The sequence below is a fragment of the Triticum aestivum genome, chromosome 2D (assembly GCF_018294505.1).
Source record: "Triticum aestivum cultivar Chinese Spring chromosome 2D, IWGSC CS RefSeq v2.1, whole genome shotgun sequence".
NCBI lineage: Eukaryota > Viridiplantae > Streptophyta > Magnoliopsida > Poales > Poaceae > Triticum > Triticum aestivum.
The window spans coordinates 294,225,591-294,250,746 of NC_057799.1; the positions used below are offsets into that span (position 1 = coordinate 294,225,591).

At 42.5% G+C, this 25,156-nt stretch overlaps 1 protein-coding gene and 1 non-coding gene across 2 annotated transcripts; both read right to left on the reverse strand.

Moving 5' to 3' along the window:
* Positions 1–3,162: 3,162 nt before the first annotated feature.
* Positions 3,163–16,107, reverse strand: LOC123055767 (uncharacterized protein C119.09c-like). The gene is made up of 4 exons (XM_044479637.1): positions 15,922–16,107; positions 15,370–15,459; positions 4,910–5,043; positions 3,163–3,310 (listed from the first exon to the last, which is right to left on the reverse strand). The coding sequence occupies exons 1-4, from the start codon at positions 16,105–16,107 to the stop codon at positions 3,163–3,165; spliced, it is 558 nt and encodes a 185-aa protein (XP_044335572.1).
* On the reverse strand, positions 3,538–3,628 carry LOC123056283 (small nucleolar RNA Z223). The gene has a single exon (XR_006426712.1). It is a non-coding gene; the product is annotated as a small nucleolar RNA Z223 (small nucleolar RNA).
* Positions 16,108–25,156: the final 9,049 nt, after the last annotated feature.

The window sequence follows — 25,156 nt, forward strand, 5'->3', positions numbered from 1 at the left end:
CCAATGTTTATAGAACTGTCCAGAATTGATAAAGAGAAGCAGCTTTGAAGCCATGGAGAATGAAAATAGGACCCTGGCTCGAGCCCATCTAGTGATTAAAGGTAAAGTGCTTCGGTACATTGGTGCAGGGGAATGCGTACCTACGCCTTTTAACTACCTTGGGGAGAGTGGACTCGCTGATGACCCTCCTTGGGAAACAAATGAAGTGGGTGGATTGGAGTTCGTCTCCGCCAATTAGAGATATGGTGCTGACCCAAGCTGAGTGAGTGAAGGCTCCGGCTTGACCTACTAGTTGTTTGCTATCAATAAATAACTAGCTGACAATATGCTATGCTTACTCTCCGAGCACTAAAGCTATCGAGAAGTGATGCAACAAACGTTGTTTAAGCTAAAAACCGTCAAACAGAGAAATCTTAATCGTTAGAACAACGCTGGACCTAACTTGTACAAGAGTTGGTAAGAAAGTGCAAACGTTGAGTAAGAAATCGCCATAGGGCGGCACAAACAGAAAGAAAGGCTACTGTCAATCAGAATAGGAATGCGAAATCCCAGTAAAAGGGTGTTCAGTCGAAGATAGGAGGATTCCTTTGATCCATACCGTCATCTCACGACTTCCTGTTGACTTCGTCAATTGCTCTTTATCGCTTAATAGAAGGGAAATTTCATGAGATAGATGAAAAAAATGAATATCAATCAAGAAAAAGCTTAAATAGACACAATTTGTAATAGATACAATTCGTAAGGAAGAAGTGATCAAAAGTATGAGGACGGCATAGGAGATATGATGTGTCAGAGGCAGAAGGCACGGAGAAGTCAAGATCTTCCAAAATAAACCCATTCTGATGCCTATAAAATCAGGTGCACTGCGTCTATACTACAAAAGTGTGATAGGTTTCTTCGTATTTATTCCGCCGACATCGCTTTCTTATTCCTAACACAATTGTTTAGCTAAGTTTGCTAACGAAACAGGGAGAATCAACAACAAACACCGCATTTTGAAAAGGAAACGTGATTTATTCCTACCGTCCTGAACACGTCTAGAAACAGCAACCTCGTACATAATACCATTTTGCATTACAGTATCCACTTTCTTTTGGAAAGGAGAAGGGAGAAGCAGCATTCACTACAAGAAATATGTCAATTTGCGACCATCACTATTGGTCGCTGAAAGGTCATTGTTTTTCATTTGCGACATTTTTTTGACCAAAAACAGATGGTCAAAAGCTGACGGTCATAAACTGAAATTAACGACCTTCTCTGTCAGAAGGTCGTGGAAGGCAACGACCAAAACAAAAGGTCATTGAACCCATGACCTTCTGTTTTGGTCACTGGTTGTCTGCCTAGGCCACGTCGAATCCGACATGGCAATCTAACATGGCAAAATTGCGGCCAATTGAAAAGGTCGTTGATAAGATTCAGCCCGGTCCAAGTCGACGCTTTACATGGGCCGAGCCCACCAATACAGCCTTTTTACTGTATAATTTTCTGTTAATTTTCTCTAGCTACATGGGCCTGGCCCAACAATTTGGCCCTTTTTTTGGGCCATGACCTTTTTAGTGTTTCAGTCAATATATTTTTCTAAGCTAGTCCCACAAGTCAGATGGGTCCCACTTGTCATAATCTCCTATATAGGTCCCACATGTCAGAAATGTGAGCATTGTTTAGATTATTTTTAGAAATGGGTCCCACTAATCAGGTTTCCATTTCACACGCATTCAAATCACACAAATAATCAATATATTAAATAGAACAGAACAAATGTAGAATTTCCTAGGCCTGGAGCTCCTGTACATAGTCTATTACAATCTATGCATGGTCTATTACAACCCGGATATGCCTACTATTACAGTACTATAATATTTACAGTTTATTACAGTAAAACAAAACAAATCTTTGTTGCGTAGGGCTACACGCCGCTTCGAACTTGAAATTTCCTAGGCCTGGAGCTCCTATAAAAGGGTGAACACAAAGGCATTAGAGTACCATTTTCATTCCTGGAGTAGATATTCAAACCTCCAGGTTTAGTGCATAGACAATCTGGAAAATATATATTTAACAAAATTTCATAGAAATGCAGATTTATGGATCGAATGTATGATAAAGCAACAGATTCAAACAACTTCAAATGACTAGATGTTTTAGAGACCAATTATATCAGAACACTAGATGTTTGCAATGCATATTCGTAGAACCTCGGCATACTCACAAAATCTTAAATCAATCCTAAATCAATGTTGCCTACAAGGAACACTCATCAGTCTCATGTTTTGAAAAGCAACGTGGGTGAAACCAAGTCAAAATAAGGAGCATAACAAATTCATGTCAACAAAAATTAGCTTGTGATCCATAACACATATTTATCCTTTACAAAGTAGAATTTTCGTAGATATCATTACCAGACACCAAATAGAAAGTAACATGTACAGAATGTGACAACATTTAGTTCACTTTATTGTACAAGTTGGGTCCAGTTTACTCGGTTGGACAAGATGCATTTGTTAACTACGAAGATAATGACACTATTATGCGAGATAATTGTTGTGTCGCTAACAATCACCATGTAAGAATGCTTTGCTGTAGTAATACATGAACATCAAGTGAGAGTGGTGTTTTGTTCTTACCACAGCGGAACAACTGAGACGATGCCCGATTCGCCCTGCTTCTCCACAAGACTCGACCAGCAGCACGCATCCTTGAAGGAACCAATGGTGTTGTTTGCTCCCTTGGCCCTGCTCCTTGCTACGGAGGACGGCCAGCACTTGGATGCAGAGCTCGCTGCACACGGCATATTGTGTCACTACTTGCAGCAATAGAAGGAACTCACATATCATAGAACTTGCAACCAGTTAAAAATGTAATAGGACCGATATATGTCTACGAAGCAATAGGTCAATTAGAGATTCATGTCTACAATTTGCTAGAGAAGAAAATAACAAGTCAGGATACATAATATATCTGCCAAAAGAAGGACTGATATCAATCAGACCCTTTAATTTTAAAGAACATGGTTTCAATTTGTTCTTTGCATATTACATCAGTAGTTCTGTTGCAGGGTTCTGGTACATCATGATCTACATGCACATGAGAGAGATAGACTTGGCGCACATGAGATGAGGGTGGAAGGAGGAGCAGGGTATACCTTAGGTGTCCAGGTCCTGCAGCTCATCGGAGATGTTGTAGGCTCACCGGCATTGACAGCCGCCGCAGCAGCAAGCTGGGGACGTACAAACTGAAGTTGCGTTCATTCAGTTGCAAAACAACAAAGTTTGCTAGTTGCTGTCCATCAAAAATCACACACGCATCACTTGTACTGCAGCAGGAGCAAAATTGATATGAGTTAGGAGCAGAGTTTGACTAGTACAGCCAACAGAGTTCAACTAGTACATTGCTGTACACATGAACCATCTATTCCACGGCACAAGAGTAAAATCTTGCTATAACCAGTAGATTACCCCCTAACTAAAGCTAATTAGGCTCCAATACACAAGGCATAGCAAGCACAGACTAAATAAGCCATGGCCATAATACATGAGTACTAAACAGATCTTGTATAACAGGTTTTTCAGTCATGAATTTTCAGAAGCAGAACTAGCATGTTTGTTGAAAGTGTCTATCATCACAGCCATGGTCAAACAGAACACATGAATCTAAAAGAATGACAATAATGAGACTGGCTCTTTTTGGCTCATATTAGGAAATTCAACCGTGTTTTCCCTTGTCCTTCACGAATTAACAGAACAGTAACACAAACAAACAGGTCTACAAAACATAACTTAAATTACTAGAAAAAACAAAATCTGACAAAAGAAGACAGAAAAGGAAAGACACTAACAGTAATACGTGAGAACACCCCTCACGAACTCCCATTCTTTTAAGCAATGCAGAGGAGCTTTATCCTCAGGACCAAAAGAAGAATACAGATGATACATGCAGGCTGACGATGAAATATGTTTGTAAAACTATGGGAGAGTTTTAAGAATTATAGAGGAATTTTATCCTCAGGAAAAATAGAGCATGGCGGATAAATGCATGTGTTTCTGAAACTGCATGAGACTTAGAAGCACATTCACTTTAGCGACTCATCTTTTCAAGCATTCAATCAAATGGCCTTATAATACCAGACAAAGAGGAGTTGTAGTGGTATGCACTTATCACATATACAGGAACCATGCTTAAAATCCACACATACATATACATATCCCAATAGAACAGAGCTAGTAAGCTAACTAGCAGCCATGCACTTGATGTCTTGTACTAACAATTAATAACACATAAAACTGAACTGCAACAAGAAGAATTGCATAAGATAAGCTTATGTATGAGCTGTGACATAAGTGTGGCTATTAAAGCGAAACATATTTCATATATGGCTATATGCCAAACAATCAGTATTTACCTTTAACATAAAAAGGCACATCATACAGGGTTTTGATTTTCCACCATAATTGCATATAAATGTGACTGGTCTGTCCACTCATAAAGAAAAAAACTAAAATTGTAGTTCACTCAAACAGAGTAATCATATGCCTAACTATGTTATCAAATGGCAGGTGAACAATTCTAGCAAACGCAGAAATAGTATGATCAGTTGGGATCACTTTTGATTTTGCTTGCTCGCACACCAACCACAAACGTGATCACAGCCAAGTATTTGACCAGTTTGCCGCCAAGTTTAAGTTACTACTAACCGGAAGTGAACAATCAATTATTAAAGATAATGAAGTTAATCAAACAATTTTTACACATGTATGATGGCGTGAATAGAGCAATAGAGCAATGCCCAATCCTTACACATGTATAATAGCGTGAATATGCAAGTTAGACCTAGATGTTACTAACAAGTGTTCTTTGCAGAATTAATAAATAAGTGCAGTATTTCTGACTAGCCAGAATCAATCTTTGTGCATACATCTTGCCGTGCTGTTCCTTGCTAGATAAGCTCCCAAAAGCAGTATTAATAAAATTGAAACAGAATAACACTGAGAGGACTACAGGAACCACAACAAGAAATTTTATGTTGCGAGTAAGCTGCTTGCCGTTGTCCATTTGTGTCGGATCTGGGGTTCCGGCAAAACCCTTAGGGTTCGAACTCTGGGGTGCACGCGAAGTTCTTTCCCTCCTACCGATCCACGCCCTAGCTCGCTGAGATCTCGCGGACGAACTCGAAGAACTAGCAACACAAAGACACAAGATTTATACTGGTTCGGGCCACTGTTGTGGTGTAATACCCTACTCCAGTGTGTGGTGGTGGATTGCCTCTTGGGCTGATGATGAACAGTACAAGGGGAAGAACAACTTCCTGAGGTTGAGGTGTTCTTGTGCTTGTCAAACTTGTGTGGGTGAGGACTCGATCAGATGAGATCAAGTTAAGATCAGATGCCCCCCTACAGTGGTGGCTAGTTCTACTTATATAGGCCATGGTCCTCTCCCCAAATATTAAGCGAGAAGGGAGCCACCAATGGCGGCCAATTTGAAAGGGGGCAGCTAGTACAAGCTATCCTGACAAAAGCGGTCTTCGCCTGCAAAAGGGCTCTAGTGGTGATGCCGTCTTGGGCTCCATGGTGACCTCCGTCCTGCTGGCCTACTCGTTTTGGTCTCGTTGCACTGATATGGAAACCTTTGCCTGATGCCTCGCTACTCCGCGCCTGCGCTCGCCACTTTGGCACCAAAGAGGAAACAAGGATGCTGCGCGCGCTAGCGCCCGCCTGGTGTCGATCGTCATGGCTCACGTCACGAGAGCCTCGCAAGGTTTCCCCTGCCTTGATATCTCCGCTCCTCGCGAGCCTGCCTGGAGAGGCCGCTCCTGAGGAGGTCTTGCGTCGTCCGCCTCGCGAGGCTTGGCCCCTCGCGAGGGTCTTGAATGCCTTGTCGATGAAGATGGGACGTACAGGCCTGCTCGCATTGCCACGCCGTGGGCCGCAAGCAGGCAAGTCTGGGGACCCCCGTTCCCAGAACACCGACAGTAGCCCCCGGGCCCAAGGCGCGCTCAGGCTTGGCTTCGAGGCGAAGCCAAAGGTCAAGTACGGAGCGTCGTGGGCCCCAAAAGCCTGCGGCCTCGGTTGACGCGTGGCGGTTGATTGGGCGTGGGCGTCTCCACTTCCCCATGCTGCCTCGGCAACTGCCCGACTTGACAAGTCCCTGCGACATGCAAGGAAAATCATCATTACCTGTGATCGTGGGAGGCACCGGTTGGCCTTCTTCTGCTATAAATGGGGAGGGGGGCGGAGCCCCCGTCGCTCATCTCTTCTCGGTTCACTTGCTTCTTCCTCCTTGCTCCACCGCTAGCAGCAATGGTGCCCATCTGAGGGTTCTCCGCTGAAGAGAAAGGAAAGGCCCCCACGATGATCCAGGGCCGCTTCCGCCAAAGAAGCGGCTGGTTCACCATCGCGGCGAAGCAGCGATGCAGGTGGTGATGAGTCCTTGGTGCGAGCGGCCTCCTCCAGGGTATCCACTACCCTTTTATGCCCGAGCCGAGGGCTCAGGAGGGCGGAGCGACGAGCGACGCCGCCCGCGTCGAGCCCTGCTACCTCTTGAGCACTGGTTGGTTTTCCCTTGAAGAGGAAATGGTGATGCAGCAAAGTAGCGTAAGTATTTCCCTCAGTTTTTGAGAACCAAGGTATCAATCCAGTAGGAGGCTACGCGCGAGTCTCTCGCACCTACACAAATCAAATAAATCCTCGCAACCAACACGATAAGGGGTTGTCAATCCCTACACTGTCACTTACGAGAGTGAGATCTGATAGATATGATCAGATAAGATTTTTGGTATTTTTATGATAAAGATGCAAAGTAAAATAAAAGCAACGGAAATAACTAAGTGCTGGAAGATTAATATGATGGAAAATAGACCCGGGGGCCATAGGTTTCACTAGTGGCTTCTCTCAAGAGCATAAGTATTTTACGGTGGGTGAACAAATTACTGTTGAGCAATTGACAGAATTGTGCATAGTTATGAGAATATCTAGGTATGATCATGTATATAGGCATCACGTCCGAGACAGGTAGACCGACTCCTGCCTGCATCTACTACTATTACTCCACACATCGACCGCTATCCAGCATGCATCTAGAGTATTAAGTTCATAAGAACAGAGTAACGCCTTAAGCAAGATGACATGATGTAGAGGGATAAATTCATGCAATATGATAAAAAAACCATCTTGTTATCCTCGATGGCAACAATACAATACGTGCCTTGCTGCCCCTACTGTCACTAGGAAAGGACACCGCAAGATTGAACCCAAAGCTAAGCACTTCTCCCATTGCAAGAAAGATCAATCTAGTAGGCCAAACTAAACTGATATTTCGAAGAGACTTGCAAAGATAACCAATCATACATAAAAGAATTCAGAAGATTCAAATATTGTTCATAGATAAACTTGATCATAAGCCCACAATTCATCGGTACCAACAAACACACCGCAAAAGAAGATTACATCGAATAGATCTCCACAAGAGAGGGGGAGAACATTGTATTGAGATCCAAAAAGAGAGAGGAAGCCATCTAGCTAATTACTATGGACCCGAAGGTCTGAGGTAAACTCTTCACACATCATCGGAGAGGCTATGGTGTTGATGTAGAAGCCCTCCGTGATCGATGCCCCCTCCGGCAGAGCTCCGGAATAGGCCCCAAGATGGGGTCTCGTGGGTACAGAAGGTTGCGGCGGTGGAATTAGGTTTTTGGCTCCGTATCTGGTAGTTTGGGGGTACGTAGGTATATATAGGAGGAAGGAGTACGTTGGTGGAGCAACGTGGGGCCCACGAGGGTGGAGGGCGCGCCTGGGGGGGTAGGCGTGCCCCCTACCTCATGGCTTCCTGGTAGCTTTCTTGACGTAGGGTCCAAGTCTCCTGGATCATGTTCGTTCCGAAAATCATGTTCCCGAAGGTTTCATTCCGATTGGACTCCGTTTGATATTCTTTTTCTGCGAAACTCTGAAATAGGCAAAAAAACATCAGTTCTGGGTTGGGCCTCCGGTTAATAGGTTAGTCCCAAAAATAATATAAAAGTGAATAATAAAGCCCAATAATGTCCAAAACAGAAGATAATATAGCATGGAGCAATCAAAAATTATAGATATGTTGGAGACGTATCAAGCATCCCCAAGCTTAATTCCTGCTCGTCCTCGAGTAGGTAAATGATAAAAACAGAATTTTTGATGTGGAATGCTACTAGGCATAATTTCAATGTAATTCTTCTTAATTGTGGTATGAATATTCAGATCCGAAAGATTCAAGATAAAAGTTCAATATTGACATAAAAATAATAATACTTCAAGCATACTAACTAAGCAATCATGTCTTCTCAAAATAACATGGCCAAAGAAAGTTATCCCTACAAAATCATATAGTCTGGCTATGCTCTATCTTCACCACACAAAATATTTAAATCATGCACAACCCCGATGACAAGCCAAGCAATTGTTTCATACTTTTGACGTTCTCAAACTTTTTCAATCTTCACGCAATACATGAGCGTGAGCCATGGACATAGCACTATATGTGGAATAGAATGGTGGTTGTGGAGAAGACAAAAAAAGGAGAAGATAGTCTCACATCAACTAGGCGTATCAACGGGCTATGGAGATGCCCATCAATAGATATCAATGTGAGTGAGTAGGGATTGCCATGCAACGGATGCACTAGAGCCATAAGTATATGAAAGCTCAACAAAAGAAACTAAGTGGGTGTGCATCCAACTCGCTTGCTCACGAAGACCTAGGGCATTTTGAGGAAGCCCATCATTGGAATATACAAGCCAAGTTCTATAATGAAAAATTCCCACTAGTATATGAAAGTGATATCATAGGAGACTCTCTATCATGAAGACCATGGTGTTACTTTGAAGCACAAGTGTGGTAAAAGGATAGTAGCATTGTCCCTTCTCTCTTTTTCTCTCATTCATTTTTTTATTTGGGCCTTTTCTCTCTCTTTTTTTATGGCCTCTTTTTTTTGTCTGGAGTCTCATCCCGACTTGTGGGGGAATCATAGTCTCCATCATCCTTTCCTCACTTGGGACAATGCTCTAGAAATGATGATCATCACACTTTTATTTACTTACAACTCAAAAATTACAACTCAATACTTAGAACAAAATATGACTCTATGTGAATGCCTCCGGCGGTGTACCGGGATATGCAATGAATCAAGAGTGGCATGTATGAAGGAATTATGAACGGTGGCTTTGACACAAATACGATGTCAACTACGTGATCATGCAAAGAAATATGACAATGATGGAGCGTGTCATAATAATCGGAACGGTGGTAAGTTGCATGGCAATATATCTCTGAATGGCTATGGAAATGCCATGATAGGTAGGTATGGTGGCTGTTTTGAGGAAGGTTTATGGTGGGTGTATGATACCGGCAAAAAGTGCGCGGTATTAGAGAGGCTAGCAATGGTGGAAGGAAGAAAGTGCGTATAATCCATGGACTCAACATTAGTCATAAAGAACTCATATACTTATTGCAAAAATCTACAAGTTATCAAAGCAAAGTATTACGCGCATGCTCCTAGGGGGATAGATTGGTAGGAAAAGACCAACGCTCGTCCCCGACCGCCACTCATAAGGAAGACAATAAATAAATAAATTATGCTCCGACTTCATAGAATAACAGTTCACCATACGTGCATGCTACGGGAATCACAAACTTTAACACAAGTATCTCTCAAATTCACAACTACTCAACTAGCATGAATCTAATATCACCATCTTTATATCTCAAAACAATTATCAAGCATCAAACTTTTCTTAGTATTCAACACACTCATAAGAAAGTTTTTACTAATCTTGAATACATAGCATATTAGGATTATTTAAGAAAATTACCATGCTATTTAAGACTCTCAAAATAATCTAAGTGAAGCATGAGAGATCAATAGTTTCTATAAAACAAATCCACCACCGTGCTCTAAAAGATATAAGTGAAGTACTAGAGCAAAACTATATAACTCAAAAGATATAAGTGAAGCACATAGAGTATTCTAATAATTTCCGAATCATGTGTGTCTCTCTCAAAGGTGTGTACAGCAAGGATGATTGTGGTAAACTAAAAAGCAAAGACTCAAATCATACAAGACGCTCCAAGCAAAACACATATCATGTGGTGAATAAAAATATAGCTCCAAGTAAAGTTACCGATGGAAGTAGACGAAAGAGGGGATGCCTTCCGGGGCATCCCCAAGATTTGGCTTTTAGGTGTCCTTAGATTATTTTGGGGGTTACATGGGCATCCCCAACCTTAGGCTCTTGCCACTCCTTGCTCCGTAATCCATCAAATCTTTTACCCAAAACTTGAAAACTTCACAACACAAAACTTAACAGAAAATCTCATGTGCTCCGTTAGCGAAAGAAACCAAAAGACCACTTCAAGGTACTGTAATGAACTCATTCTTTATTTATTTTGGTGTTAAACCTACTGTATTCCAACTTCTCTATGGTTTATAAACTATTTTACTAGCCATAGATTCACCAAAATAAGCAAAGAACACACGAAAAACAGAATCTGTCAAAAACAGAACAGTCTGTAGTAATCTGTAACTAACACAAAGTCCTGGAACTCCAAAACATCAGCCAAAATAGGACGAGCTAGACAATTTTTTACTGATCAGAAGAAATTGGAAGCAATATTTTATCACGTTATGGTGATTTTTAACAATTATTTTCGTGAACAGAAAGTTTCTGGAAATTACAGCAAGATCAAATAACTATCATCCAAGAAGATCCTATAGGTTTAACTTGGCACAAACACTAAGTAACACATAAAAACACATCTAACCAGAGGCTAGATCAAATATTTATTCCTAAACAGAAGCAAAAAGAAAAAAACTAAAAATAAAATTGGGTTGCCTCCCAACAAGCGCTATCGTTTAACGCCCCTAGCTAGGCATAAAAGCAAGGATAGATCTAGGTATTGCCATCTTTATTGGGCAATCCATAAGTGGCTCTCATGATAGATTGATATGGTAATTTTATTTTCTTCCTAGGGAAGTGTTCCATGCCTTTCTTTAATGGAAATTGGAATCTAATATTCCCTTCCTTCATATCAATAATTGCACCAATCGTTCTAAGGAAAAGTCTACCAAGAATAATAGGACATGAAGGATTGCAATCTATATCAAGAATGATAAAATCTACGGGCACATAGTTCCTATTTGCAACAATAAGAACATCATTAATTCTTCCCATAGGTTTCTTAATAGTGGAATCCGCAAGGTGCAAGTTTAAAGAGCAATCATCAAAATCACGGAAACCTAGCAAATCACATAAAGTCTTTGGAATCGTGGAAACACTAGCACCCAAATCACACAAAGCATAGCATTCATGATCTTTAATCTTAATTTTAATAGTAGGTTCCCACTCATCATAGAGTTTTCTAGAGATAGAAACTTCCAACTCAAGCTTTTCTTCATAAGATTGCATCAAAGCATCAACGATATGTTTGGTAAAAGCTTTATTTTGACTATAAGCATGAGGAGAATTTAGCACGGATTGCAACAAGGAAATACAATCTATCAAAGAGCAATTATCATAATTAAATTCCTTGAAATCCAAAATAGTGGGTTTATTAACATCTAATGTTTTGATTTCTTCAACACCACTTTTACCAATTTTAGCATCAAGATCTAAAAACTCCGAATTTTTGGAACGCCTTCTAGGTAAAGGTGGATCATATTCAGTCCCATCATTATCAAGATTCATATTGCAAAACAAAGATTTAATAGGGGACACATCAATAACTTTTAGATCTTCATCTTTATTTTCATAGATATTTGAAGAACACGCTTTCATAAAGCAATCTTTCTTAGCACGCATCCTAGCGGTTCTTTCTTTGCACTCATCAATGCAAATTCTCATGGCTTTGAGAGACTCATTGATATCATGCTTAGGACGAATAGATCTAAGTTTTAAAGAATCAACATCAAGAGAAATTCTATCAACGTTCCTAGACAATTCATCAACTTTAAGCAATTTCTCTTCAAGCAAAGCATTGAAATTCTTTTGCGAATTCATAAATTCCTTAACACTAGTCTCAAATTCAGAAGGCATATTATTAAAATTTCCATAAGAATTGTTGCAGGAATTACCATAATTATTAGAGGAATTACTAGGATAAGGTCTAGGATTAAAGTTTCCTCTATACGCATTGTTACCAAAATTATTCCTACCAACAAAATTCACATCCATAGATTCATTATTATTCTCAATCAAAGTAGACAAAGGCATATCATTAGGATCAAAAGAAACACGTTTACTAGCAAATAATTTCATAAGTTCATCCATCATTCCAATCAAAACATTAATTTCTTCTATCGCATGCACTTTTTTATTAGTAGATCTTTTAATGTGCCATTGAGAATAATTAACCATAATATTATCTAGGAGTTTAGTAGCTTCTCCTAACGTGATTTCCATAAAAGTGCCTCCCGCGGCTGAATCTAAAAGATTTCTAGAAGCAAAATTCAATCCGGCATAAAAAATTTGTGTAATCATCCACAAATTCAAACCATGAGTAGGGCAATTACGTATAATTAATTTCATCCTCTCCCAAGCTTGTGCAACATGTTCATGATCAAGTTGCTTAAAATTCATAATGTCGTTTCTAAGAGAGATGATCTTAGCGGGAGGAAAATACTTAGAGATAAAAGCATCTTTGCACTTATTCCAAGAATAAATACTATTGTTCGGCAAAGACAAAAACCAAGCTTTAGCACGATCTCTAAGCGAAAAAGGGAATAGCTTAAATTTAACAATATCATTGTCCACATCTTTCTTCTTTTGCATATCACACAAATCAACGAAGCTATTTAGATGAGTAGCGACATCTTCACTAGGAAGGCCGGCGAATTGATCTTTCATGACAATATTCAACAAAGCAGCATTGATTTCACAAGATTCAGTATCGGTAAGAGGAGCAATCAGAGTGCTAAGGAAATCATTATTGTTGGTATTGGTAAAGTCACATAATTTGGTATTATCTTGAGCCATCGTGACAAACAAGCAATCCAACACACGAGCAAACAAAAAGCAAGCGTAAAAGAGGCGAACGAAAAAGAGAGGGCGAATAAAACGGCAAGGGTGAAGTGGGGGAGAGGAAAATGAAAGGCAAATGGCAAATAATGTAATGCGGGAGATAAGGGTTTGTGATGGGTACTTGGTATGTTGACTTTTGCATAGACCTCCCCGGCAACGGCGCCAGAAATCCTTCTTCCTACCTCTTGAGCACTGCGTTGGTTTTCCCTTGAAGAGGAAAGGGTGATAAAGCAAAGTAGCGTAAGTATTTCCCTCAGTTTTTGAGAACCAAGGTATCAATCCAGTAGGAGGCTACGCGCGAGTCCCTCGCACCTACACAAAACAAATAAATCCTCGCAACAAACGCGATAAGGGGTTGTCAATCCCTACATGGTCACTTACGAGAGTGGGATCTGATAGATATGATAAGATAATATTTTTGGTATTTTTATGATAAAGATGCAAAGTAAAATAAAAGCAACAGAAATAACTAAGTGCTGGAAGATTAATATGATGGAAAATAGACCCGGGGGCCATAGGTTTCACTAGTGGCTTCTCTCAAGAGCATAAGTATTTTACGGTGGGTGAACAAATTACTGTTGAGCAATTGACAGAATTGAGCATAGTTATGAGAATATCTAGGTATGATCATGTATATAGGCATCACGTCCGAGACAAGTAGACCGACTCCTGCCTGCATCTACTACTATTACTCGACACATCGAACAGAGTAACGCCTTAAGCAAGATGACATGATGTAGAGGGATAAATTCATGCAATATGATAAAAACCCCATCTTGTTATCCTCGGTGGCAACAATACAATACGTGCCTTGCTGCCCCTACTGTCACTCGGAAAGGACACCGCAAGATTGAACCCAAAGCTAAGCACTTCTCCCATTGCAAGAAAGATCAATCTAGTAGGCCAAACCAAACTGATAATTCGAAGAGACTTGCAAAGATAACCAATCATACATAAAAGAATTCAGAAGATTCAAATATTGTTCATTAGATAAACTTGATCATAAATGTGATCACAGCCAAATATTTGACCAGTTTGCCGCCAAGTTTAAGTTACTACTAACCGGAAGTGAATAATCAATTATTAAAGATAATGAAGTTAATCGAACAATTTTTACACATGTATGATGGCGTGAATAGAGCAATAGAGCAATGCCCAATCCTTACACATGTGTAATAGCGTGAATATGCAAGTTAGACTTAGATGTTACTAACAAGTGTTCTTTGCAGAATTAATAAATAAGTGCAGTATTTCCGATTAACCAGAATCAATCTTTGTGCATACATCTTTCCGTGCTGTCCCTTGCCAGATAAGCTCCCAAAAGCAGTATTAATAAAATTGAAACAGAATAACACTGAGAGGACTACACGAACCACAACAAGAAATTTTATGTTGCGATTAAGCTGCTTGCCGTTGTCCATTTGTGTCGGATCTGGGGTTCCGGCAAAATGCTTAGGGTTCAAACTCTGGGGTGCGCGTGAAGTTCTTTCCCTCCTACCGATCCACTCCCTAGCTCGCTGAGATCTCGCGGACGAACTCGAAGAACTAGAAACACAAAGACACAAGATTTATACTGGTTCGGGCCACCGTTGTGGTGTAATACCCTACTCCAGTGTGTGGTGGTGGATTGCCTCTTGGGCTAATGATGAACAGTACAAGGGGAAGAACAGCCTCCTGAGGTTGAGCTGTTCTTGTGCTTGTCAAACTTGTATGGGCGAGGACTCGATCAGATGAGATCAAGTTAAGATCAGATGCCCCCCTATTGTGGTGGCTAGTTCTACTTATATAGGCCCTGGTCCTCTCCCCAAATATTGAGCGGGAAGGGAGGCAACAATGGCGGCCAATTTGAAAGGGGACAACTAGTACAAGCTATCCTGACAAAAGCGGTCTTCGCCTGCAAAAGGGCTCTGGTGGTGACGCCGTCTTGGGCTCCGTGGTGACCTCCGTCCTGCTGGCCTACTGTTCTTGGTCTCGTTGCACTGATATGGAAACCTTTGCCTGATGCCTCGGTACTCCGTGCCTGCGCTCGCACATTTGGCACCAAAGAGGAAACAAGGACGCTGCGTGCGCTGGCGCCCGCCTGGTGTTGATCGTCATGGCTCACGTCACGAGAGCCTCGCGAGGTTTCCCCTGCCTTGATATCTCCGCTCCTCGCGAGCCTTCCTGGAGATGCTGCTCCTGAGGAGGTCTTGCGTCGTCCGCCTCGTGAGTCTTGGCCCCTCGCGAGGGTCTTGAATGCCTTGTCGATGAAGATGGGCCGTACAGGCCTGCTCGCATTGCCACGCCGTGGGCCACAGGCAGGCAAGTCTGGGGACCCCCGTTCCTAGAACGCCGACAATTTGCTCCCACCAAGTCAACCTATTACATATCGCCTGATCATCAGCGAATGGGGTTCCCTTCTTCCAGTGGAAGAAGTGGTATGTAATCTCAAGTGAAGATTCAATTAGGAAAGCAATGACAATAGAGAAATAATTTCTAGATAGTATGTTTCATGCTATAATCTTATGAGAAAAGTAGCAAAAATTTGTACTTCTAGAATTGAGGATGGGCCAACTAGAACTGCAGTATTTACTGCCAGAATGATTTCATGAATTTTGCCACTACATTATTATATTTAAAGTAGCAAAAGAATGATTAAATGCAGGCTATTTATTTGGCTTTTATGAAACAGTGAACCTTCAAACTAGAATACACTTTATTAGTTGGCAGGATTGGCAAATGCGTCGTAGCAATTTGTAGGTAGGGGAGGCGAAGGGTGGGCAGATGCGAATGATCTACCCCAACTCCTGACCGCATGAAGCAAGCAATCAAGGTAAACAAACACGATCCACGGGAGTCGAGGATGTGCAAGGGAGGGAGGGAGGGAGGGGAGGGGGAGAGGCAGGTACCGCGAAGTGGCCGAGGTTGACGAGCGTCCAGGCCATGCTGGGGGTGCAGCCGAAGATGGAGAGGATGAGGACCCAGGAGACGAAGAGGATGAAGATGTAGGTGGTCCAGACCACCAGGTACATGAACCACTCGGTGTTCTTGTTCAGATCCGGCGGGGGCACCGCCTGCACGTACAGCTTCACCATCGATCCCCTCGCCCTACCGGCACGCACGTGCTGCGGGGAGGTAGCTCCTCCCATCTGACTCGGCGTCACAGGAGCCGCGGGTAGGGCGACACAGAGGAGCCAAGGGGGGAAGGAAGGTGACGATTTGGGGACCCTCTCAGCCTGGATCCGGAAGCTGCTGCTCGCTTCGATTTGGGGCCTCCCTCCCTCCCTCGCATGCGGTATGGAGATAGGGCGAGGGGAGAGGGGCGGCGGCGGCGAGGTCGCTAGTGACGAAGCACGGCGGCGGCTGTGGGTAGGGTTTGGGGTGGGGCAGAGAGAGTTGTGGGCATGGCGGATCTGACAGCGGCGGGGGGTGGGTGGGTGGGTGCGGTGGATGTGGAGGAGAGGAGAGGAGGGAAGGAGGGCGCCGCTGCCAGCGACGGGGAGCTAGGGTTAGAGAGGGGTGGCGACGTTGATCTGGATCAGGGAGAGAGAGAGGGAGGCGGCGGGCGGAAGGAAGGGAGGAGAGGTGAGTGAGGTGATTCGAGGTGGGTTTCTTCAGATGGATGGATGGATGCTGGGATTGCTAGCAATGGATGGTAGGATGTCTGCCATGTCATCGATCCGTGTGACAGAGGGTTCCACCAATCAGAGTCTAGCTTTTATATTTCAGGTAAACACTCAACATATTAGCCTCATGTTGTATGTTTAAATGACCCAAATATTATGTTCATATGTGTATATTGGGATGACAAACAATGTTGATTTGAGGGGTTTTCATTTTCTTTACACAAAAAATCATTTTTCAATTTTTGGAGTGACAATAATCGGGTTTTTTGTGAAGGACCTACCATATATTTGTTGCAAAATTGGAAAAAATTATTTTTCTAAAATACTACGCCATATTTAATGAACAATTGACCAAATAGTTGGGTGTCAAAAGATTCGAGCCACCTCTCGTGAAAAAGACAAATTTCCGCTGATTCAGTAGGAAGCAGGTTGAATTTCAACTGCAGCCCCCTCATAGTTTGCTCTTTATTTTTTCCAAAAATCATTTGTAGGTACATAAGTATCTATTTAATAACAGAAACAACAAAAGTTTTCCAAGATTCTACCACTAGCTAGGAACGGTCATGCCCGCGGTTTTGACCGCATTTTAAAACGGGCGTGAAAGATTCAAAAAAAATCTAAAAATTGGAAAACCTTCGCATTGTGTAATTATATGTAACAAAGTTTCCAGGAAAAATAATGAACTTGTAATACAACAATTTTTTAGACAAAGTGTTCCCAGAAATGAGCTATCATGTGTGAAAATTCATGGTTTCAAGCCAAATGATCAATCTTATGGCCACATTCATCGCAAGTTTGTTCAAATGATCTCATATTGTGCACAAGGGTGCATACTAGAATGACAAAAAATGTTACCCACGGGAGTTTTCATTTTCTTTGGACGAAAAAATCATTTTTCATTTTTTGAGTGCCCAAAATGAGGTGTTTTTGTGAAGAACCTACCAACTAATTGTTGAAAATTGGAGCAATTTTTTTTCTAAAATACTAGGCCATATTTAATGCATAATTGACCAACTGGTTGGGTGTCAAAAGTCTTTATCCACCTCTCGTGAAAAAGACAAATTTCTGCCGATTCAACTGGAAGCGGGTCAAATTTGAACTGCAGTTGCCTCATAGTTTGCAATTTATTTTCCCCAAAAATCATTTTTAGGTACAAAAGTATCTATTTAATCAGAGAAACACATTTTTTTCCAATATTAAACCTCTAGCTAGGAATGGTCATGCCCGCTGTTTTTACTGCATTTTGAAACGGGCATAAAAAATTCAAAAGAATCAAAAAATTGGAAAACGTTCGCATTGTGTAACATTCTTCAATTTGGAATGTTATACATAGATCATCATTGCATATTATATTTTATTGCATTTTGACAAATCCTCGATAAATCCTAAGCAACTCAAGGACCCTCGGAGAGAGTTGGGGATTTTCTCGAATTTTCGTATTTGATTTTCATCAAATAATAAGACGAGGATTTTGGTTTTAATTATTTTCTCTCCGGAAAAATATATCATTTTAAAAATAAACGAGAGGAGAAAATATGACTTCTCCAAAACAATTGAAATACCGGAGGAAAAATGTTAAAATCATTTATTGGAATTTATTTGGATTTTATTTGCAAAATATTATTGCATTAAAAATATTGCATGTTTTTCAAAATATTTATTTTGTGTTAAAAAATGTTCACCCTATTCTAGATTTTCTAACTAGACGGGGAAAATTTATTTTATATTTTTTGACTTTTATTTATTTTTCTACGAATTATTTTCCACGGAACGAATTTAAATAAAAAAGACGCGCGCGCCCGCTGGGCCGAGCCCAGGCCGCCGGCCCACCCCGCGCCTCTCTCCTTCCCCAGCACGACGCCGCTGCAGCCGTGTCCATGGCGGACACGGGAAGCCCCGCCGCCCTTGCCCCTCCCCCAAGCCACCTCCGGCTTCCCCCCCTTTATATACCCCCCCACTCTCTCGCCTCTCATCTCGCTCGCCGCCGCCGCCGCACTTGCCCTCGCCGCCGCCGCCGGAAGCCCGAACCGCCGCCGCCGCCGTTCGTCGCCGGAGCCGCCCCCTCGCCACGCCTCGCCCTCCCCCGCACCCCGCCGCACCCCCGCGCCCCCCCGGAGCCCCGCCGGAGCACTGCCCCGACGAGGTACTGCCTCGCTGCCCCGTTCGTCGTTGCCGGTTTTTTTTGGTTAAAAAAAACCTTTCCGTTTAAAAAAAATAAAAAAACCTAGATCGGTTTTTTTTCGGTTTTGTTATTTTGCGAGCGTTCACCGAACCGTTCGTTTTAACGAACGCGTTCGTCGGTTTTGCTCTGTTAACGAACGTCCGTTCTTTAACCGTTCGTCCGTTTTTCTTTTTCGTCGGATTTTTCCGTTATTTTCTCAGATTCGATTTCTGATCGAATCTTCGTTTCTGTTTAACTTCTCGCTCGTTTATCGGAATCAGGCGATTCAAGCGCCTAGAATTTCGTCTCGAAATTCTCTTTCCGTTTAACCTACTCAAACAAGTTTTGCTACAGTAAAATTTGACCTAGATCCAGATTAGCAAACGAAGCTTCTTTCTTTCGCCGTTTGACTTTCGTTGCTTCTTTCGAGTTGATTCTTTTTGCAAACCAGAGTTCTTAAGTTGAACTTTCTGGTTGGATCTTTTACTCGAGTTTTACCTGTGCATTAGATGAGTACTGATTGTATGCTTGTTTGTTTGCGATAGAGTACCCGGAGTGTGCCGCTTGTTACTTCGAATCGCTAGGTTTCGCGGATCATCAGCAAGGCAAGTAACACTTTGATCATACCTTTTCATACCCAGTTTTATTGCATTAGATCTATTCCTCAAACACTTGCATGATTAGGATCTAATTAAATTGTGGGTATTGGGAAGTAGTTGAGGTAGTACCTATTACCTGTTTTCTTATCAAACCCTTGGGAATTACTTCTACGTTTGCTATTATATTGCCATGCTATGCTCGTAGACGTGGATTGGGTTTGAGAGATTTTCATGACAGATGTGAGATTGCTAATTAATGGTTTACTTAAGGTGGCAACTAAAACTCACATCTGGGTGGATTGAGGTACCTGGGTATTCCAGGATTGCCTGTTTTTCTTTTGGACCGCCACCCAGGTTCAAAGGGATCATGAGATTATTCATGCTAGAAACTTCCGTGTGCAGCCGCAAGCTATTATGGGCTCTAGCATAGTTGACTAAGTTGTGTGAACTCTTACAGTGGTAGACTAGCAGATGTAGGGGAAAGTAGGTGTAACTGTCTACCCATACGTAAGGTGCAAACACTTCTGAAAGACTGTGTCTCGGTCATCCGCTACTCAAACACCATGTAGTGCGAGTAATCCAACGGAGGAGATCGAGTCTTGTGGGGAAAAGTGCACAAACCTCTGCAGAGTGAACAAACTAATCATGGTTAGCCGTGTCCCCGGTTATGGACATCTTGAGTATCTAGTACTTGGATTATCATGTGAATCTCATCACCATGTTACTTCTAATTAATCTTGTTGGGTTTTGATGACATTTAATTGGGATTGAGATGCTGTCAACCATCTCAATGTTTCACAACCACCATGATAGTTAAATAAAATTTATTCCTTTGGAGTAGGATAAAATTGGCTTTTTGCAAAACTGTAACCATAGAGCTTTCCACCAGCCATATATGCATGTAGTATAGCATTGTTATTGTTCATTATTCTCTATGTGTTACATTGCCAGCATATTCTATGTGCTGACCCGTTTTCGGGCTGCAACGTTTCATGTTGCAGACTTTTCAAACGACGAGTAAGGTGCCTTAGGTCGTGGTCTTATACTTAGTGATGCCGCTGGAGTTGATGGACTCACTTATCTTCCAAGTCTTCCGCTGTTATCGTTATTAGATGGCCTTAAGCCATGTTTATCATACTTATTCTCTTTTGAGATATTCGATGTAATAAGTGTGTGATTGCTACTCTGTTATAAATCCTCTATTTGTACTATGCATGTCAGCATTACTAATCCAGGGATGACACTGGTGCACAGCAGCATAGACCATTTGAGGTCTGGTCGCTACAAAGTTGGTATCAGGGCACATGCTGACTATAGGACACGACCACTAAGCTTAAGCCCTAGAAAGCTTGTCTCTTCTCATTTCTGACCCCTCTCCTTTTTCTACTCTTTTAGGAATGGCGAATGCGAGGAGCAAGTTCGTGCAACCAGATGAAGACACGCCGTTTGGTCGACACTTGAAGGAAGTCACCAAGTACTTGAATATAGGAATACCAAGCATCACCGGAACCTACAACGCCACATTACCCAAAGAGGAGAGCTGGAAGATCCTAGTTCTTATTCTAGGAAGGACGTTTGTGCCAGTTACTGAACCCATAAGATTGGTTTTCAAAGCACCAACCTGGAGTTTAGGGAAGAGCATGGCCGCACACATCGCCATGGGACGCATTGGAGAAGTCTACCACCAGGAGCTTAAGGATACAATTTACCAAATTTGTGGACGCCGAGACGCGTAATGGGAGATGATCAGAACCAAGAAGGATGGATCAATTGCAGCTTTCATCCAGGAGCAAAACCAACATATTCATCGCCAGGAGAAACAGATGTGCACGGACAAGGAAGAACTGAAGAAGGCATTAACCAAGATCAAGGAGCTCCAAGAAGAACTCAAAGCTACACGCGAAGATTATTTGGAGGAGATCAACGCACTAGTAGGGAAGAATGACGACCTGGAGAAGAAGATTGGAGTATTCATGGGAAACCCAGTGCCAAAAGCAGAAGTCGACGAATGCACTTGTCCGGATAACTACATCATCATCGACGACACTGACTCGGAACCAAGTGAAGATGACTGGGTTGACGAAGCTGGAGCAGACATCATGGAGTCTTCAACGGATCAGAATTTCTAGTAGACCACCATATCAGTAGTAGTTTTCCCCCATTTAATAGTATAGTTCAAGCACTTTGGAACGCTAGTTAGATTGATTGTTTTGCCTTGTTTGAATTGATTGAGTGATATTGATTGAATTGTCTCATGAGCATATGGGTAGTGTTTTCTCTCTAGACCTCATTCTATTCTTAACTCTCATCTTTTCTAAACCTATCAGATGCCTCTGAGACGCGCACCGGATTTGTTTTCCCGCCAGAGATCACCCAGTTGATTCACCAACAGAATGCCCTGATGCAAGTGTTAGTGCAGAACCAAGGCAACAACAACAACAACAACAACAACAACCCACCGCCACCACCACCTGTTGATCACTTAGCCCATTTCTTAAGGCTAAACCCACCGGTGTTTTCCAGTAGCACCGAGCCGATTGTTACAGATGATTGGCTCCGCAAAGTTGGAAGGGAGTTGACCACTGTAGGATGCACAGATGCGGAGAGAGTGCGTTTTGCCGCACATCAGCTAGATGGACCCGCAGCATCATGGTGGGAGAATTATACAGCCACGCACCCTATTGACACTGTCACGTGGGACCAGTTTCAGCAAGCTTTCCATACAGCACATGTTTCAGCAGGAGCTATGGCTATGAAGAAGCGTGAGTTTCGCAACCTACGCCATGGAGGACGCACCGTAGGCCAGTATGTGGAGGAATTCAGTAAGTTAGCACGTTATGCACCAGATGACGTTGCTACAGATGCAGCCAAGCAGGAGAAATTTTTGGAACGGCTAAATGATGAGCTGAGTATGCAGTTGATGGTAGCAACCTTCAACAACTACCAGGAGCTGGTAGATAGAGCTCTCATGATTGAAGGGAAGCAACAGCAGATTGAAAACCGTAAGAGGAAGTATGGACAAGGGAAGTATAACTCAGGAGCTCAGCAGAAGCCTCGATTTACCCCGAAGCCGGGAGGACAGTTTCAGCATACCCATGGAGGAGGTAGTTCGCACAACCATAATGGCTCTAAAAATGGTAATGGGAATGGAGGAAGCAACGGACAGAACCGCACCAACCCATCTACCCCAGCCAAGAGGGACCTGAGCCAAGTCACTTGTTTTAAGTGCCAGAAGAATGGACATTATGCCAATGAATTTCCTGAAGCCCAAAATGGAAATGGCAATGGAAGCTCTGGGAAGAAGCCGAACCCGTTCAACAAAGGACATGTGAACCACGTGAGCGTGGAGGAGGTTGAAGCTCAGCCTGATGCAGTAATAGGTAAGTTTTTGGTTAAGTCATTTACTGCAACCGTTCTTTTCGATACTGGTGCATCGCATTCATACATATCAAGGGGATTTGTGAATAAGTTTAAGATGTCCACCAAAGTTCTCAGAACCCCTATGTTAGTAACCTCACCAGGAGCAGAGTATATGGCCACCCAAGGATGTTTTCAGATACCATTGGCCATTGGTAGGCATGTTTTCCCCTCAGACCTCATTGTTTTGGAATCGCAAGGTTTGGATGTGATTTTGGGAATGGATTGGCTATCGTTGTATGGAGGAAACATCGATTGTGCCAGCAAGACAATTTTTCTTACCACCCCGGAAGGAAAGAGGATCAAGTATGTATCCCGACATATGCCGAAGAGGACTCAAGTAAATTCCTTATCAGGAGTTGTACAGGAGGAAGTACCAGTGGTGAAGGATTATCCGGATGTATTTCCAGAGAGTTGCCAGGCATGCCACCAGATAGAGACATTGAGTTCTTGATTGAACTTTTGCCAGGCACAGGGCCAATATCTAAGAGACCGTACAGGATGCCCGCAAAGGATTTGGAGGAAATTAAGAAGCAGATCAAGGAGTTACTGGATAAAGGCTATATTCGCCCAAGTTCGTCACCTTGGGGATCACCAGTACTTCTAGTGGAGAAGAAAGATGGATCGCTGAGGATGGTTGTTGATTACCGAGGATTGAATGAAGTGACCATCAAAAACAAGTACCCACTGCCGATGATCAATGATTTGTTTGACCGCCTACAAGGAGCTAAAGTATTTTCCAAGATCGATCTACGATCAGGATACCATCAGTTAAAGATTCGAGAGCAGGATATACCCAAGACGGCATTTACCACCAGATATGGATTGTATGAGTATACCGTTATGTCATTTGGTCTGACTAACGCACCTGCCTATTTCATGAACCTGATGAACAAAGTGTTTATGGAGTTTTGGATAAGTTCGTCGTGGTGTTCATTGATGATATTTTAATCTTTTCCAAGGATGAGGAAGAGCATGAGGAGCATTTACGATTGGTACTTGAGAAGCTCAGAGAACATCAGTTATATGCCAAGTTCAGCAAATGTGAATTTTGGCTGAAGGAAGTTGGATTCCTTGGACATGTTATTTCTGGAGAAGGAATAGCAGTAGACCCTGCCAAGGTTGACACAGTGACAAGTTGGGAATCACCCACGACAGTTGGAGAAATCCGGAGTTTTCTTGGACTTGCAGGATACTACCGGAGATTCATCGAGAATTTCTCGAAAATTGCTAAACCCATGACTGAGCTATTGAAGAAGGACACCAAATTCAATTGGACTGAGGAATGTGAAGCTAGTTTCCAAGAGTTGAAGGAACGATTGGTTACATCACCAGTGTTGATTCTGCCAGATCAACGCAAGGATTATGAAGTTTATTGCGACGCTTCTCGTCGAGGACTTGGAGCAGTGCTTATGCAGGAAGGAAGAGTTGTGTCATATGCTTCACGACAACTCAAACCCCATGAGAAGAATTATGCTACGCATGATTTGGAATTAGCAGCCGTGGTGCATGCATTGAAGACATGGAGACATTTTCTCATCGGAAACCATTGTGAGGTGTACACGGATCACAAGAGTTTGAAGTATATTTTCACACAGAAGGAGTTAAATCTCAGACAGAGGAGATGGTTGGAGCTCATTAAGGATTATGATATGAGATTGCATTATCACCCTGGAAAGGCTAACGTAGTAGCAGACGCGTTGAGCCGCAAGAGTCATGTCAACACCCTCATGACAGGAGAGTTACCTCAGGAGTTAGCCGAGGACCTTCGTGAGCTATGCTTGGAGATAGTCCCAAGAGGCTATTTAATGACATTGGAGATTCAGTCTACCTTGATGGAAAGGATCAGAGAAGCTCAGAAGACAGACAAGGAGATTGAAGAGATAAAGGAGAAGATGAGCAAAGGAAAAGCCAAGGGATTTCGTGAGGATGAGCACGATACCTTATGGTTCGAGGACCGCGTATATGTGCCAAATGATCCGGAGATCAGGAAGTTGATTTTGCAAGAAGCCCATGATTCACCGTACTCGATTCACCCAGGGAATACCAAGATGTATTTGGATTTGAAGAATACTTTCTGGTGGACCGGAATGAAGAAGGATATTGCGGAGTATGTAGCAGTTTGTGATGTATGTCAGAGAGTGAAGGCAGAGCATCAGAAGCCAGCAGGATTGCTACAACCATTGCCGATACCCGAATGGAAGTGGGATAAAATAGGCATGGATTTTATCACAGGATTACCCAGGACTCGTTCAGGCTATGACTCAATATGGGTTGTAGTTGACCGATTGACGAAAGTGGCTCATTTCATTCCAGTAAAGACCACTTACACCAGTGCTAA